Source organism: Phacochoerus africanus, chromosome 2 (genome assembly GCF_016906955.1).
Source record: "Phacochoerus africanus isolate WHEZ1 chromosome 2, ROS_Pafr_v1, whole genome shotgun sequence".
Taxonomy (NCBI): Eukaryota; Metazoa; Chordata; class Mammalia; order Artiodactyla; family Suidae; genus Phacochoerus; species Phacochoerus africanus.
In genome coordinates, this window is record NC_062545.1 from 203,996,154 (window position 1) to 204,011,023 (window position 14,870).

General features: G+C 39.7%; 1 protein-coding gene across 3 annotated transcripts in view; it reads right to left on the bottom strand.

Annotated features, from left to right (window-relative positions):
- Positions 1–14,870, bottom strand: part of FOCAD (focadhesin) — a 312,911-nt gene that overhangs the window by 17,508 nt on the left and 280,533 nt on the right. For all 3 annotated transcript variants that reach the window (XM_047767584.1, XM_047767582.1, XM_047767583.1), the window contains 2 exons: positions 7,474–7,602; positions 4,492–4,607 (listed from right to left, as the gene is read on the bottom strand). In XM_047767584.1, coding sequence (XP_047623540.1) covers positions 4,492–4,607; positions 7,474–7,602 — 245 coding nt within the window. The remainder of the gene's footprint in view (positions 1–4,491; positions 4,608–7,473; positions 7,603–14,870) is intronic.

A 14,870-nucleotide genomic window follows, 5' to 3' on the forward strand; every position in this document is an offset into this window, starting at 1 on the left:
ACATCAATTGACAGACCCTCAAGACAGAAAATCAATAAGGCAACAGAGATCCTAAAGGACACAATAGAAAAGTTAGACTTCATCAACATTTTCAGGACATTACATCCAAAATATCAAAACATACATTCTTCTCAAGTGCACATGGACCTTCTCAAGGATTGATCACATACTGGGGCACAAAGCTAACCTCAACAAACTGAAGAGTACAGAAATTATTTCAAGTATCTTCTTTGACCACAATGGCGTGAAACTAGAAATCAACCACAGGAAGAGAAATGAGAAAAACCTAACCACACAGAGACTAAACAACATGCTACTAAAAAAAAAAAAAAAAAAAAAAAAAAAAAAAAAAACAATGGGTCAATGAGGAAATCAAGAAGGAAATTAAAAAATACCTTGAGACAAATCATAGCGAAGACACAACCACACCAAATCTATGGGATGCCACAAAAGCAGTGCTCAGAGGGAAATTCAGAGAAATACAGAGCTTCCTCAAAAAAGAAGAAAAATCGCAAATCAACAACCCACTCTTTGAATGAATTAGAAAAAGAAGGACAAACAAACCTAAAGTCATCAGAAGGAAGGAAATCATAAAGATCAGAGAGGAAATGAATAAACTAGAGATTCAAAAAAAAAATCAATAAAACCAAGAGCTTGTTCTTTGAAAAGGTAAACAAAATTGACAAACCTCTGGCCAGACTCACCAAGGAAAGAAGAGAAAAAACCCAAATAAGCAAAGCAAGAAATGAAAAAGGAGAAATCACAATGATACTGCAGAAATACAAAAAACCATAAGAGAACACTATGAACAATTATATGCCAACAAATTTGACAACCTAGAAGAAAAGGACAACTTTCTAGAGACGTACAGCCTGCCAAAACTGAATCAAGAAGAAATAGATCAGCTGAACAGACCGATCACTAGAAAGGAAATTGAATATGTCATTAAAAACACTCCCTATAAATAAAAGTCCAGGACCAGATGGCTTCACAGGTGCATTCTACCAAACATACAAAGAGGAACTTATACCCATCCTCCTTAAACCTTCCAAAAGGCTGAAGAAGAAGGAACACTCCCAAAGACATTCTATGACACCACCATCACCCTAATAGCAAAGTCAGACAAAGATACCACCAAAAAAGAAAACTATAGGCCAATATCTCTGATGAATATAGACACAAAAATTCACAACGAATTTTTAGCCAACCAAATGCAACAACATACAAAAAAGTTCATACACCACAACCAAATGGGATTCATCCCAGGTTCACAAGGATGGTTCAACACTCGTAAATGAATCAATATCACACACCACATTAACAGAAGAAAAATCAAAACCCCTATGATCATCTCAATAGATGCAGAAAAAGCATTTGACAAAGTCCACCATCCATTCATGATCAAAACTCTTACTAAAGTGGGTATAGAGGGAACATACCTTCACATAATAAAAGCCATTTATGACAAACCCACAGAAAATATAATACTCAATGGAGAAAAGCTGAAAGCCTTCCCACAAAAATCTGGAACAAGACAAGGATGCCCACTCTCACCACTTATTCAACATCATATTGGAAGTGCTAGCCACAGCAATCAGACAAACAAAAGAAATAAATGGTATCCAAATTGGAAGAGAAGATATAAAATTATCACTGTATGCAGACAACATGATACTACATGTACAAAACCCTAAGGACTCAACCCAAAAACAAAAATAAACTCAAAATGGCTGAAAGACTTAAATGTAAGACAAGACATTACCAAAAGTTATATTTCATCAACCTTACAAATCTTTTCTCAGGTCAGTCTCCCAAGGCAACAGAAACAAGAGCAAAAATAAACCAATGGGGCCTAATCAAACCTACAAGCTTTTGCACAGCAAAGGAAATCATTAAAAAAAAAAAAATTACAGAATGGGAGAAAATAGTTTCAAATGATGCAACCGACAAGGGCTTAATCTCTAAAATATACAAACAACTTATACAACTCAACAGCAAAAAAGCCAACAACCCAATGGAAAAATGGGGAAAAGACCTGAATAGACATTTCTCCAAAGAAGATATACAGATGGCCAATAAGCACATGAAAAAATGCTCAACATCCCTGATTATTAGAGAAATGCAAATCAAAACTACAATGAGGTACCATCTCATACCAGTCAGAATGGTCATCATTCATAAGTCCACAAATAACAAATGCTGGAGTGGGTACGGAGAAAAGGGAACACTCCAGCACTGTTGGTGGGAATGTAAATTGGTACAACCACTATGGAAAACAGTACAGAGATACCTTGGAAAACTATACATAGAACTATCATATGACCCAGCAATCCCACTCTTGGGCATATGTCCGGAGAAAACTTTCTTTGAAAAAGACACATACACTCTCATGTTCATTGCAGCACTATTCACAATAGCCAAGACATGGATACAACCTAAATGTCCATTGATAAATGGTTAGATTAAGAAGATATGGTATATATACACAATGGAATACTACTCAGCCATAAAAAAGAACAAAATAATGCCATTTGCAGCAACATGGATGGAAGTAGAAACTCTCATACTAAGTGAAGTTAGAAAGAGAAAGAGAAATACCACATGATATCATTTATATCTGAAATATAACTTTTGGCACAAATGAACCTTTCCACAGAAAAGAAAATCATGGACATGGAGACCAGACTTGTGGTTGCTAAGGGAGGAGAGGAGGGGAGGGAGTATGGTTGATTGGGAATTTGGGGTTAATAGATGCAAACTCTTACATTTGGAATGGGTAAGCAATGAAATCAGGCTTTATAACACTGGGAACTATATCTAGTCACTTATGACAGAGCATAATAATGTGAGAAAAAAGAATGTATACATGAATGAGTAACTGGGTCACCTTGCTATATAGGAGAAAATTGACAGAAGACTGTAAACCAGCTATAATGGAAAAAATAAAAATCATTATAAATTAGGAAAAAAAAGAAAATTTCTTTAGAAGAAAAATAAAATCAATAGAAAAAATCTGACAAAAATCAGTACATTTTAAAAAATCAATATAGCTGCATGAGTTATCAGAAAATTTCACTTTAAAGAACATACTGTTTCAGATATTGTAAATGAGAAGGAACATAATTTTAAAATGAATTTACAAATTTAAGTTGCCACTTAACAAAGCTAATAAGAAAGATTTATAATCAAGGCCAAATAGGAAATAAGATCAGTGGGAGCTGAGATTGGGGAGTGAGGATTAACTGAATTTTTTGAGGTGATGGAAATGTTATTGGTGATGGATAAAAATGTACAAATGTACTAAGTACTAACGCTCATTAAATTATACACTTAAAATAGCCATATTTTATGGAATATAATCTGTAACTCAGTAGAGCTGTTAAAAAAAAAAAAAGTTGGCCTGCTAGATTTGAAGAGAGATTAAATCTGACATCTGATAGCACTTACTGAGTGTTTATCAGAAGTAGGTACATAGCAAGCGTTCATTAAGTAGAAGCCAGATGGGAGCTGCATGGAGCAGACAGGTAATGATAACAGCTGACGGAAAGGACACAGATCTCAGTAACACTGACCTTCAATTAAAAAGCATTAGGATATGCAGGAAAGATTTCAAAAGAAAAAGTGCAGAGTAGAAATTGAAGCCAAAAGATTGAGGAAATAAGAGGGCTTTGCACTATTTTCAAAGCATTAAAGCCTCCTGGAATGGCAGAATAACAAATATGAGATCATGTAGTTTATAATCAATTGGTAACCCTCTAAGAAATCACAGAATTTTTTTTTTTTTGGTCCTAGTTTGAATTGCACCCCAAATATTACATCTTTATTAATTTCACATCTTTAAATAGTCTTACCCCACTCTTCCTACTTATACTTAGCCTAAACCTTGGAAGGTACTGGCCTCTTCCGTCTATCACAAATACCAGGCCAGATCACTTCTTCCTTAGCACTCTGCTCAAGGTAGGCACCATGGCAGAGCTGTTCTATCCTTTCCACCTACACCTTCCTACCTACATCCATCCCCTTGTGTCTAACTTGATGCCTAATGAAATCCTACCAAGCCTTTAAGGCTCACTTTATAATTGCTGCCTTTTCTGTGAAAGGGAGGGATCATATATCTAGTACATGTGGATTTGCTTTTCTTTTAATACCTGCTGAGATAGTTATGTATATCACATAAACAAATAACCTCAGGCTCCAATAACTCTACAGCTTTCTACCCGTATGATCTTGAGAAAGGAATTTTAATATAGGTGATTATCATTTTCCTTCTTCTTGTAATAAATGGTAGCTGGAAGCCTGAATGGTGACAGCCATGGCAGAGTTCTGAATAATGTAATTTTCCAATCTGCTGGCCAGCTACTGTCAAGCCCTCACTCTTTGTAAATTCTACTTGTCCACTCTTGACTTTGAGGACTCACACCCAAATGAATGTTGATCTCCCCTCAAAGAACCATATCCTCCTATGGCTCAACACCCTTCATTACTACATACACTCAGACCATGGAGCAGTGGTGGCATCACCCACATTCCCAAAAGTGCGGATGCATTTTGGGAAGACTGAGCCTGGGTCACCAGAATTTCAAGACACAGTTGCTGTATCTCTTCACCTGAAAGAGAAGAAAAGAAAAGAGTATCTGTAATGTGGGTGCGTCTCTGACTCATTTTTAGGCTTCAATGTCTTGAATCAAACATCTGCTTGTGTGATTTCTAAAACAGAATTTCAGCAAAATCACAAGGTATTTCAAGAGATGTTTGGCTTGAAGCAAGGAAATGTGCCCTCTGGATCAGAGTCCTGAGTCCTGGAGCTAGCAAGGGTCTCAAGCTAGCTTGGGAAATTTCCCTTATTATATCCATGGAGACTTAAACACTCACATGCTGTTAAAATTATGAGAAAATTTTAGCTAAAAATCTCTTGTTTCTGTTTTCCCCGTCTCTCTACCTTTCATTCAGCACATAGAGAAATCTAGGTCTGGAACGACTTTAAGATGTAGCCATTTTCTTTAGCGATCAAGTCTTTTTAACAGTCTGATCCTAATCAGCAGATGCATTTTCCCAAACAGACCCTTTCTTCTTCTTTTTTTTTTCTTTTTAGGGCAACACCCATGGCATATGGGAGTTCCCAGGCTAGGGTTTGAATTGGAGCTGCAGCTGCCAGCCTACACCACAGCCACAGCAACACGAGATCCAAGCTGGGTTTGCAACTTACACCACAGCTCACAGCAACGCCAGATCCTTAACCCATTGAGGAGGCCAGAGATTGAACCTACATCCCCATGGAAGCTATTCAGGTTTGTAACTCACTGAGCCACAATGGGAACTCCCCTTTCCTTCTTTTACAAAAGATTTTAACTAAAACACAAACAACTTCAATACAGCACACAAAAGCTGGGGGGGGGGGCATGGGGACATATTTTTATCAAATGAAATCTCTGGAAATAATAATATGTGACATCGTATCTTATATAGGGTTAGGTTCAAATTCAAATGAAAAATTGTGTTTAATCAAAATCATCTTTGAGGGAGTTCCTGTTGTGATTCAGGGGTAATGAACCCGACTAGTATTCATGAGGATGCAGGTTTGATCCCTAGCCTCACTCAGTGGGTTAAGAATCTGGTATTGCCTTGAGCTACAGTGTAGGCCACAGATGTGGCTTGGATCTGGCATTGCTGTGGCTGTGGCATAGGCCAGCAGCTACAGCTCCAATTCAACCCCCTAGCCTGGGAACTTCCATATGCCATGGGCGCAGCCCTAAAAAAATGAAAGAAGTCATCTTTGATTATCCCTTAAATTGTACAAAAATTATAGTACACGTATATTTTTTTATCATATGTAAGCAAGCACCTACTGTAAATAGTAGAGCACTCATGGTATTATATACACATATACAATTTTGAGGCATTGTCAAAATTGTTCTCCCTCCCTCTTTTTCTTGGGGGGGGGTTAAAATACATGCTATTAAACTTGCATATGCTAATATGCTAACTCCATAAAAGAGACTGCTATGGACAAACTGATGTGTGCATTCCCCTTGCCTCTCACCACAAAGTACCTGTATAAACAGAATAATGGTCCCCAAAGATGTCGATATCTAACCCCTGGAACTTGTCATTGTGTTCCCTTGCACAGCAAAGGAATTCTGCAGACATGATTAAGGTTAAGGACCTTGAGATGGGGAGATTATCCTGAGTTACTCTAATGGACCATTAATCACATGAATCCTTAAATGTGGAAAAACCTTTCCTGGTGTCAAGAATCAGAAAGATGACAGCGTGAGAAGTCCTCAGCTCTCTGCTGCTTGTTTTGAAGATGGTGGGCAGCCTCTAAAAGTTGGAAAAGGGAGGGAAAAGTCTTCTCCATGTCTCAGTCTGTTTAGACTGATACACCAGAATACCACAGACTAGGTGGTTTATAAACAATAGGAATGTATTACTCCCAGTACTGGTGGCTGGAAGTCCAAGATCAGGGTGCCAGCATGGTTGGGTTCTGGTGAGAGCTCCTTCCTGGTTTGCAGACTGCTGATTCTTGCTATGTCCAAACATTGTAGACTAAAGAGCTCTGTGGGGACCTCTTTTATAAGGGCACTAATCTCATTCAAGAGGGCTCCACCCTCATGTCCTAATCACCCTCAAAGGCCCAACCCCTTAATACTATCACACTGGGGGTTAGGATCTTAACATATGACTCTTTAGGGGACACAAACATTCAGGCCACAATATTCCTCTCAGTATCTAGGGAGGAATGCTGTGCTGCCAATACCTTGTCTTAGCCCAGTGAGAATCATTTTGGCCTTCCTACTTACAGGACTATAAGATAACAAATTTGTGTTATTTCAAGTCAGTAAATGTGGTAATTTGTTGCAGCATCAATAAAAAACTAGTACAGCATCCCATAGGGCGTTTCCTTGAAACTAGGTTCTGGAAATGCAATTTGATAACCATCAAATCAGGTTTTCTGGGACATGCACCACACACCCAGCAACACACACATCTCAGTCGGCATTGTTTTGATGAGTGCATCTGATCTGGATCTTCAGACCTCCTCCTCCTCCTCAAAGAAAGTAACCCAGTTGTCCCATCCAAGAAGACAAACCTCAGGATCCCAGAGGTCCGAGGTCCGTCTAGTCTCTACCAATTGTGACATACAATCTAATTTTCTTTTTTTTGTCTTTCTAGGGCCACAGCCACAGCATATGGAAGTTCCTAGGCTAGGGGTCGAATCGGAACTGTAGCCACTGGCCTATGACACAGCCACAGCAACACCAGATCTGAGCCACGTCTGCAACCTACACCACAGCTCATGGCAATGCTGGATCCTTAACCCACTGAGCGAGGCCAGGGATTGAACCCGCAACTTCATGGTTCCTAGTCGGATTCGTTTCTGCTGTACCATGATGGGAACTCCCAATCTAATTTTCTATTCAGGTCACATCCTAAAAGTAGAATTTGAAGATGTTAAAAACACTTGATATTTACCAAAGTTTAGCCTCATAAGTGGAGAGAGGAGTGAAGCCCAGTTCACAGGAGGATACTGGTAGGTTTCTCCAACAGTTGCTATGGGTTTCATCACTACTTTGAGAAGGGAAGGAGGCACAGATTCAGGACCTGCAACAGAAAGGGAAAATAATAATAAAACACCTCAATAGCATCACGAAAGTAGAAAATGCCAACATTCCCTCCATTCTTCTAGTTTCAAAGGATTTGATGTCACACCTTTAATTGCGTTCAACCTTGCAATTCTGTGCTCTTAAAGTAAACTCCATTTGCTACAAACTTTGCTCCATCTGTTCTTCTGTTTCTCATTTGTCTCCAGTATTTCCTTCTCGTCTGGATAGGAATGTTCCACATTGCTACTTAACTCTCTTCCATACTCTCTCATGTCTCTTCACCTAGCTTCCTAAAAAGAGTAACTTATTCTACCTTATTATCTTATTGCCTTATTGCTCATGCAATCCTTAGTCCACTTCTGGAAGAGGAGACAATTACTGCCACTGAGGTACATTTCCTTCTAAGGACAATGGGTTACTTTCAGTTTCTGTGGCACTAAATGGTTGTGTTCTATTCCACATGATCTTCTACTTCTTCTTCACCTCAGCCTGGACCACAGCTAACTGCTCCACAGGTGGGCACTTGAAGTAACAGCTAATCCATAGCTTGACCAGGTACGTAGGACACAGTACCATGACTTTAATAATATATCCCCCACCTTTTCTTTCAGGTGAGAGGTAATGTGAAATTGAAAACATGAGACACTATAGCAGTTTTGAGTGGAGGCAAAGGGTGAAGCCAGGGTTGCAGTAGCCATTGAGGGCCATGTAGAAGTGAAGTTACAAGGAGGTCAGAAATGATGTATGAACAAGTAGAAGACCAATAAGGGGAAGTACAAGTGGCAGAAGGGCCAACACCAACATCAGGAGGGAAATCAGCATTAGCAAAAAGAAAAGCAGAATCAGCAAAGGGAAAACCATCACCAGGAAAAGGAGGGGTAGAATCAGAAAATAAAGCAGTGGAATCAGCAGAAATTGAAGGAGGGGAAATCACAGACAGAAGCAGACTCAGTAAAAAGACACACAGCTGCAGAAAGGAGAAGCACGGAAAAAGGTGAAGCAAAGGAAAAGGGAGAAGCAGAGGCAGCCAAAGCAGCAGGATCAGCAGACCCTGTAAAGCAGGGAAGCAGAAGTAGGGGTAAAGTCAGTAAAAGGAAACCCAGCTGCAGAAAGGAGAAGCATAGAAAAAGGAGAAGCACAGGAAAAAGAGAAGCAGAGGCAGAAAAAGCAGCAGGATCAGCAGACCCCGTAAAGCTGGGAGGCAGAAGTAGGGGTAAAGTCAGGAAAAGGAAACTCAGCTGCGGAAAGGAGAAGTATGGGAAAAGGAGAAGCACAGGAAAAAAGAGAAGCAGAGGCAGAAAAAGCAGCAGGATCAGCAGACCCTGTAAAGCAGGGAAGCAGAAGTAGGGGTAAAGTCAGTAAAAGGAAACTCAGCTGCAGAAAGGAGAAGCACAGGAAAAAAGAGAAGTAGAGGCAGCCAAAGCAGCAGGATCAGCAGACCCTATACAGCAGGGAAGCAGAAGTAGGGGTAAAGTCAGGAAAAGGAAACTCAGCTGCAGAAAGGAGAAGCACAGAAAAAAGAGAAGCAGAGGCAGCCAAAGCAGCAGGATCAGCAGACCCTATACAGCAGGGAAGCAGAAGTAGGGGTAAAGTCAGGAAAAGGAAACTCAGCTGCGGAAAGGAGAAGTATGGAAAAAGGAGAAGCACAGGAAAAAAGAGAAGCAGAGGCAGCCAAAGCAGCAGGATCAGCAGATCCTGTAAAGCAGGGAAGCAGAAGTAGGGGTAAAGTCAGTAAAAGGAAACTCAGCTGCAGAAAGGAGAAGCACAGGAAAAAAGAGAAGCAGAGGCAGCAAAAGCAGCAGGGTCAGCAGACCCTATACAGCAGGGAAGCAGAAGTAGGGGTAAAGTCAGTAAAAGGAAACTCAGCTGCAGAAAGGAGAAGCATGGAAAAAGGAGAAGCACAGGAAAAAAGAGAAGCAGAGGCAGCCAAAGCAGCAGGATCAGCAGACCCTGTAAAGCTGGGAAGCAGAAGTAGGGGTAAAGTCAGGAAAAGGAAACTCAGCTGTGGAAAGGAGAAGCATGGAAAAAGGAGAAGCACAGGAAAAAGAGAAGCAGAGGCAAAAAAAAGCAGCAGGATCAGCAGACCCTGTAAAGCAGGGAAGCAGAAGTAGGGGTAAAGTCAGGAAAAGGAAACTCAGCTGCAGAAAGGAGAAGCACAGGAAAAAAGAGAAGTAGAGGCAGCAAAAGCAGCAGAATCAGCAGACCCTATACAGCAGGGAAGCAGAAGTAGGGATAAAGTCAGTAAAAGGAAACTCAGCTGCAGAAAGGAGAAGCACAGGAAAAAAGAGAAGCAGAGGCAGCCAAAGCAGGAGGATCAGCAGACCCTGTAAAGCTGGGAAGCAGAAGTAGGGGTAAAGTCAGGAAAAGGAAACTCAGCTGCAGAAAGGAGAAGCATGGAAAAAGGAGAAGCACAGGAAAAAAGAGAAGCAGAGGCAAAAAAAGCAGCAGGATCAGCAGACCCTGTAAAGCAGCGAAGCAGTAATTCAAAGGATCAATACAAAAAGATGATATAACAATTTTAAATATCTACGTACCCAACTCAGGTTCACCACAATATATAAGGCAACTGCTAACAACCTTAAAAGGACAAATTGACAAGAACACAATCATAGTGGGGGACTTTAACACCCCACTCACAGCAATGGACAGATCAACCAGACAGAAAATCAATAAGGAAACACAGGCCCTGAATGAACTTAATAAACCAGAGGGACTTAATAGATATTTATAGGACATTCCATCCAAAAGCAACAGAATACACATTCTTCTCAAGTGCATATGGAACATTCTCTAAGATTGATCATATCCTGGGCTACAAATCCAACCTTGGTAACTTCAAGAAAACTGAAATCATATCAAGCATCTTTTCTGACCACAATGCTATACGACTGGAAATCAACAACAAGAAAAAAACTGAAAAAACACAAACACGTGGAGACTCAACAACATGCTACTAAACAACCAATGGATCACTGAGGAAATCAAAGAGGAAATCAAAAAATACCTAGAAGCAAATGACAACAATGATACAACACTCCAAAACCTATGGGATGCATCAAAAGCCATTCTAACAGGAAAGTTTATAGCAATACAAGCCCACCTCAGGAAACAAGAAAAAGCCCAAATAAACAAGCTAACTTTACATCTAAGGCAGCTCGAGAGAGAAGAACAGACAAGACCTAAAGTTAGTAGAAGGATAGAAATCATAAAGATCAGAGCAGAAATCAATGAAATAGAAACAAAGAAAACCATAGAAAAGATCAATGAAACGAAAAGCTGGTTCTTTGAAAAGATCAACAAAATTGATAACCCCCTAGCCAGAATCATCAAGAAAAAAAGAGAGAGGACTCAAATCAATAAAATTAGAAATGAAAAAGGAGAAGTAACAACGGACATCACAGAAATACAAAGGATCATAAGAGACTACTACATGCAACTGTATGCCAATAAAACAGAAAACCTAGAAGAAATAGACAAATTCTTAGAAAAGTACAATCTTCCAAGACTAAACCAAGGTGAAATAGAAAAGATGAATGGACTCATCACAAGAACTGAAATTGAAACTGTGATTTAAAAACTTCCAACAAACAAAAGTCCAGGAACAGATGGCTCACAGGCGAATTCTATCAAACATTTAGAGAAGAGCTAACACCTCTCCTACTGAAAATACTTCAAAAAATTGCAGAGGAAGAGATACTCCCAAACTCATTCTATGAGGCCACCATCACCCTGATACCAAAACCAGACAAAGATTCCACAAAAAAAAAAGAAAACTACAGGCCAATTTCACTGATGAACATTGATGCAAAAATCCTCAACAAAACACTAGCAAACCGCATCCAACAATACATTAAAAGGATTGTACATCATGATCAAGTGGGATTTATCCCAGGGGTGCAAGGGTTCTCCAGTATCCGCAAATCCATCAGTGTGATACACCACATTAACAAACTGAAGAATAAAAACCATATGATCCTCTCAATAGATGCAGAAAAAGCCTTTGACAAAATCCAACACCCATTTCTGATAAAAACCCATCAGAAGGTGGGCATAGAGGGAACCTACCTCAACATAATAAAGGACACATTATATGACAAACCCACAGCTAACATCATTCTCAATGGTGAAAAGCTGAAAGAATTCCCACTGAGATCAGGAACAAGACAAGGATGTGTGCTCTTGCCACTACTCTTCAACATAGTTCTGGAAGTCCTAGCCACAGCAATCAGAGAAGTAAAAGAAATAAAAGGAATCCAAATTGGAAAGGAAGAAGTTAAACTATCGCTATTTGCAGATGACATGATACTATACCTAGAGAACCCTAAAGACTCTACCAGAAAACTGTTAGAGCTCATCCACGAATTTGGCAAAGTTGCAGGATACAAAATCAATACACAGAAATCGATAGCATTTCTATATACTAACATGAAAAAGCAGAAAAGGAAATTAGGGAAGCAATCCCGTTTACCATCGTATCCAAAAGAATAAAATACCTAGGAGTAAACCTGCCTAAAGAGACAAAAGACCTGTACTCTGAAAACTATAAGACACTGATGAAAGAAATCAAAGATGACACAAATAGATGGAAAGATATACCATGCTGGTGGATTGGAGGAGTTAATATTATCAAAAGGACTATACTACCTAAGGCAATCTACAGATTCAATGCAATCCCTATCAAATTACCAAGGACATTTTTCACAGAACTCAAACAAAATATTTTAAAGTGTGTTTGGAAGTACGAAAGACCCAGAATAGTCAAAGACATACTGAAAGAGAAAAATGCAGCTGGAGGAATCAGGCTCCTGGACTTCAGACTATATTACAAAGCAACAGTCGTCAAAACTGCATGGTACTGGCACAAAGACAGAAATATAGATCAGTGGAACAGGATAGAAAGCCCAGAATTCAGCCCACGCACCTACAGCCAACTAATCTATGACAAAGGAGGCAAGAATATACAATGGAGAAAGGACAGCTTGTTCAATAAGTGGTGCTGGGAAAACTGGACAGCCACATGGAAAAGACTGAAAGTAGAACACTCCCTAACACCATACACAAAAATAAACTCCAAATGGATTAAAGACCTAGATAGAAGACCAGACACTATAAAACTTAGAGGATAACATAGGCCAAACACTCTCTGACATAAACCACAGTAACATCTTCTCAGATCCACCTATCAGAGTATTGACAATAAAAAGAAAAATAAACAAATGGGATCTAATCAAACTTCAAAGTTTCTGCACAGCAAAGGAAACCCTAAACAATGCAAAAAGACAACCCACAGAATGGGAGAAAATCTTTGCAAGTGAATCGACTGACAAGGGATTAATCTCCCAAATTTATAAGCCCCTTCTGCAGCTCCATACCAAAAAAACAAACAAGCCTATCAAAAAATGGGCAGAAGATCTAAACAGACAATTCTCCAAAGAAGACATACAGATGGCCAAAAAACACATGAAAAGATGTTCAACATCACTCATTAGTAGAGAAATGCACATCAAAACCACTATGAGGTACCACCTTACACCAGCCAGAATGGCCACCATAAAAAGTCTACAAACAGTAAGTACTGGAGAGGGTGTGGGGAAAAAGGAACCCTGTTTGGTGGGATTGTAAATTGGTGCAACCACTGTGGAAAGCAGTATGGAGATTCCTCAGAAAAGTAAACATAGAACTACCATTTGATCCAGCAATCCCACTCCTGGGCATCTATCCAGAGAAAACCACGACTCGCAAAGACACATGTACTCCAATGTTCACTGCAGCACTATTTACAATAGCCAAGACATGGAAACAACCTAAATGTCCATCGACAGAGGAGTGGATCAAGAAGATGTGGTACGTATACACAATGGAATATTACTCAGCCACTAAAAATAATGAAATGCCAGCATTTTTAGCAACATGGATGGACCTAGAAACTATCATGCTGAGTGAAGTCAGCCATACAATGAGACACCAACATCCAATGCTTTCACTGACATGTGGAATCTGAAAAAAGGACAGACGGAACTTCTTTGCAGAACAGATGCTGACTCACAGACTTTGAAAAACTTATGGTCTCCGGAGGAGACAGTTTGGGGGGTGGGGGGATGTGCCTGGGCTGTGGGATGGAAATCCTGTGAAATCAGATTGTTATGATCATTATACAACTACAGATGTGATAAATTCATTTGAGTAATAAAAAAATGGAAAATAAATAAATAAATTAAAAAAAAAAGCTGGGAAGCAGAAGTAGGGGTAATGTCAGTAAAAGGAAACTCAGCTGCAGAAAGGAGAAGCATGGAAAAGGGAGAAGCAGAGGCAGAAAAAGCAGCAGGATCAGCAGACCCTGTAAAGCTGGGAGGCAGAAGTAGGGGTAATGTCAGTAAAAGGAAACTCAGCTGCAGAAAGGAGAAACATGGAAAAAGGAGAAGCACAGGAAAAAGGAGAAGCAGAGGCAGAAAAAGCAGCAGAATCAGCAGACCCTGTAAAGCTGGGAAGCAGAAGTAGGGGTAAAGTCAGTAAAAGGAAACTCAGCTGCGGAAAGGAGAAGCATGCAAAAAGGAGAAACACCGGAAAAAGGAGAAGCAGAGGCAGAAAAAGCAGCAGAATCAGCACACTGAAAATTGGGGAAGCAGAAGTGGGGCATAATCAGTAAAAGGAAAACAGCTGCAGGGAGGAGAAGCACAGGAAAAAGGAGAAACAGAGGCAGAAGAATCAGCAGACCCTTAAAAGTGGGGAAGCAGAAGTGGGGACAGAGTCATCAACAAAAGAAATAACAGCTGCAGTATGAAATAAGAAGCATGGGAAAAGGAGAAGCACAGGAAAAAGGAGAAAAAGAGGCAGAAAAAAACAGCAGAATCAGCAGATACTGAAAAAGGAAGAAGCATATACGTAAGATATAATCAGCAAAAGGAAAATGAGCTACCAAAAAGAGGAGCACAGGAAAAAGGAGAAGCACATTCAGAATTAGCAAGACAAGTAGAAGAATTAGAAGTTGAAAGACAGAGGGAAGCAGAACCAGAAGCAGAGTCAACAAAAGGTAAAACCATTGAAGAAAGGATAAGTATACAGAAAAGGAGAAACATATAAAATGGGCAAAGAATTTGAATAGACATTTTCTCAAAGATGATACACAAATGCCCAACAAAGATACGAAGCATTACTCATTACCCAACATTACTAATATCAGAGATACGCATATTAAAACCACAATAAGACATCACCTCATACCCATTAGGATGGCTACCTTTAAAAAAAAAAAGTAAAAAGGTAATA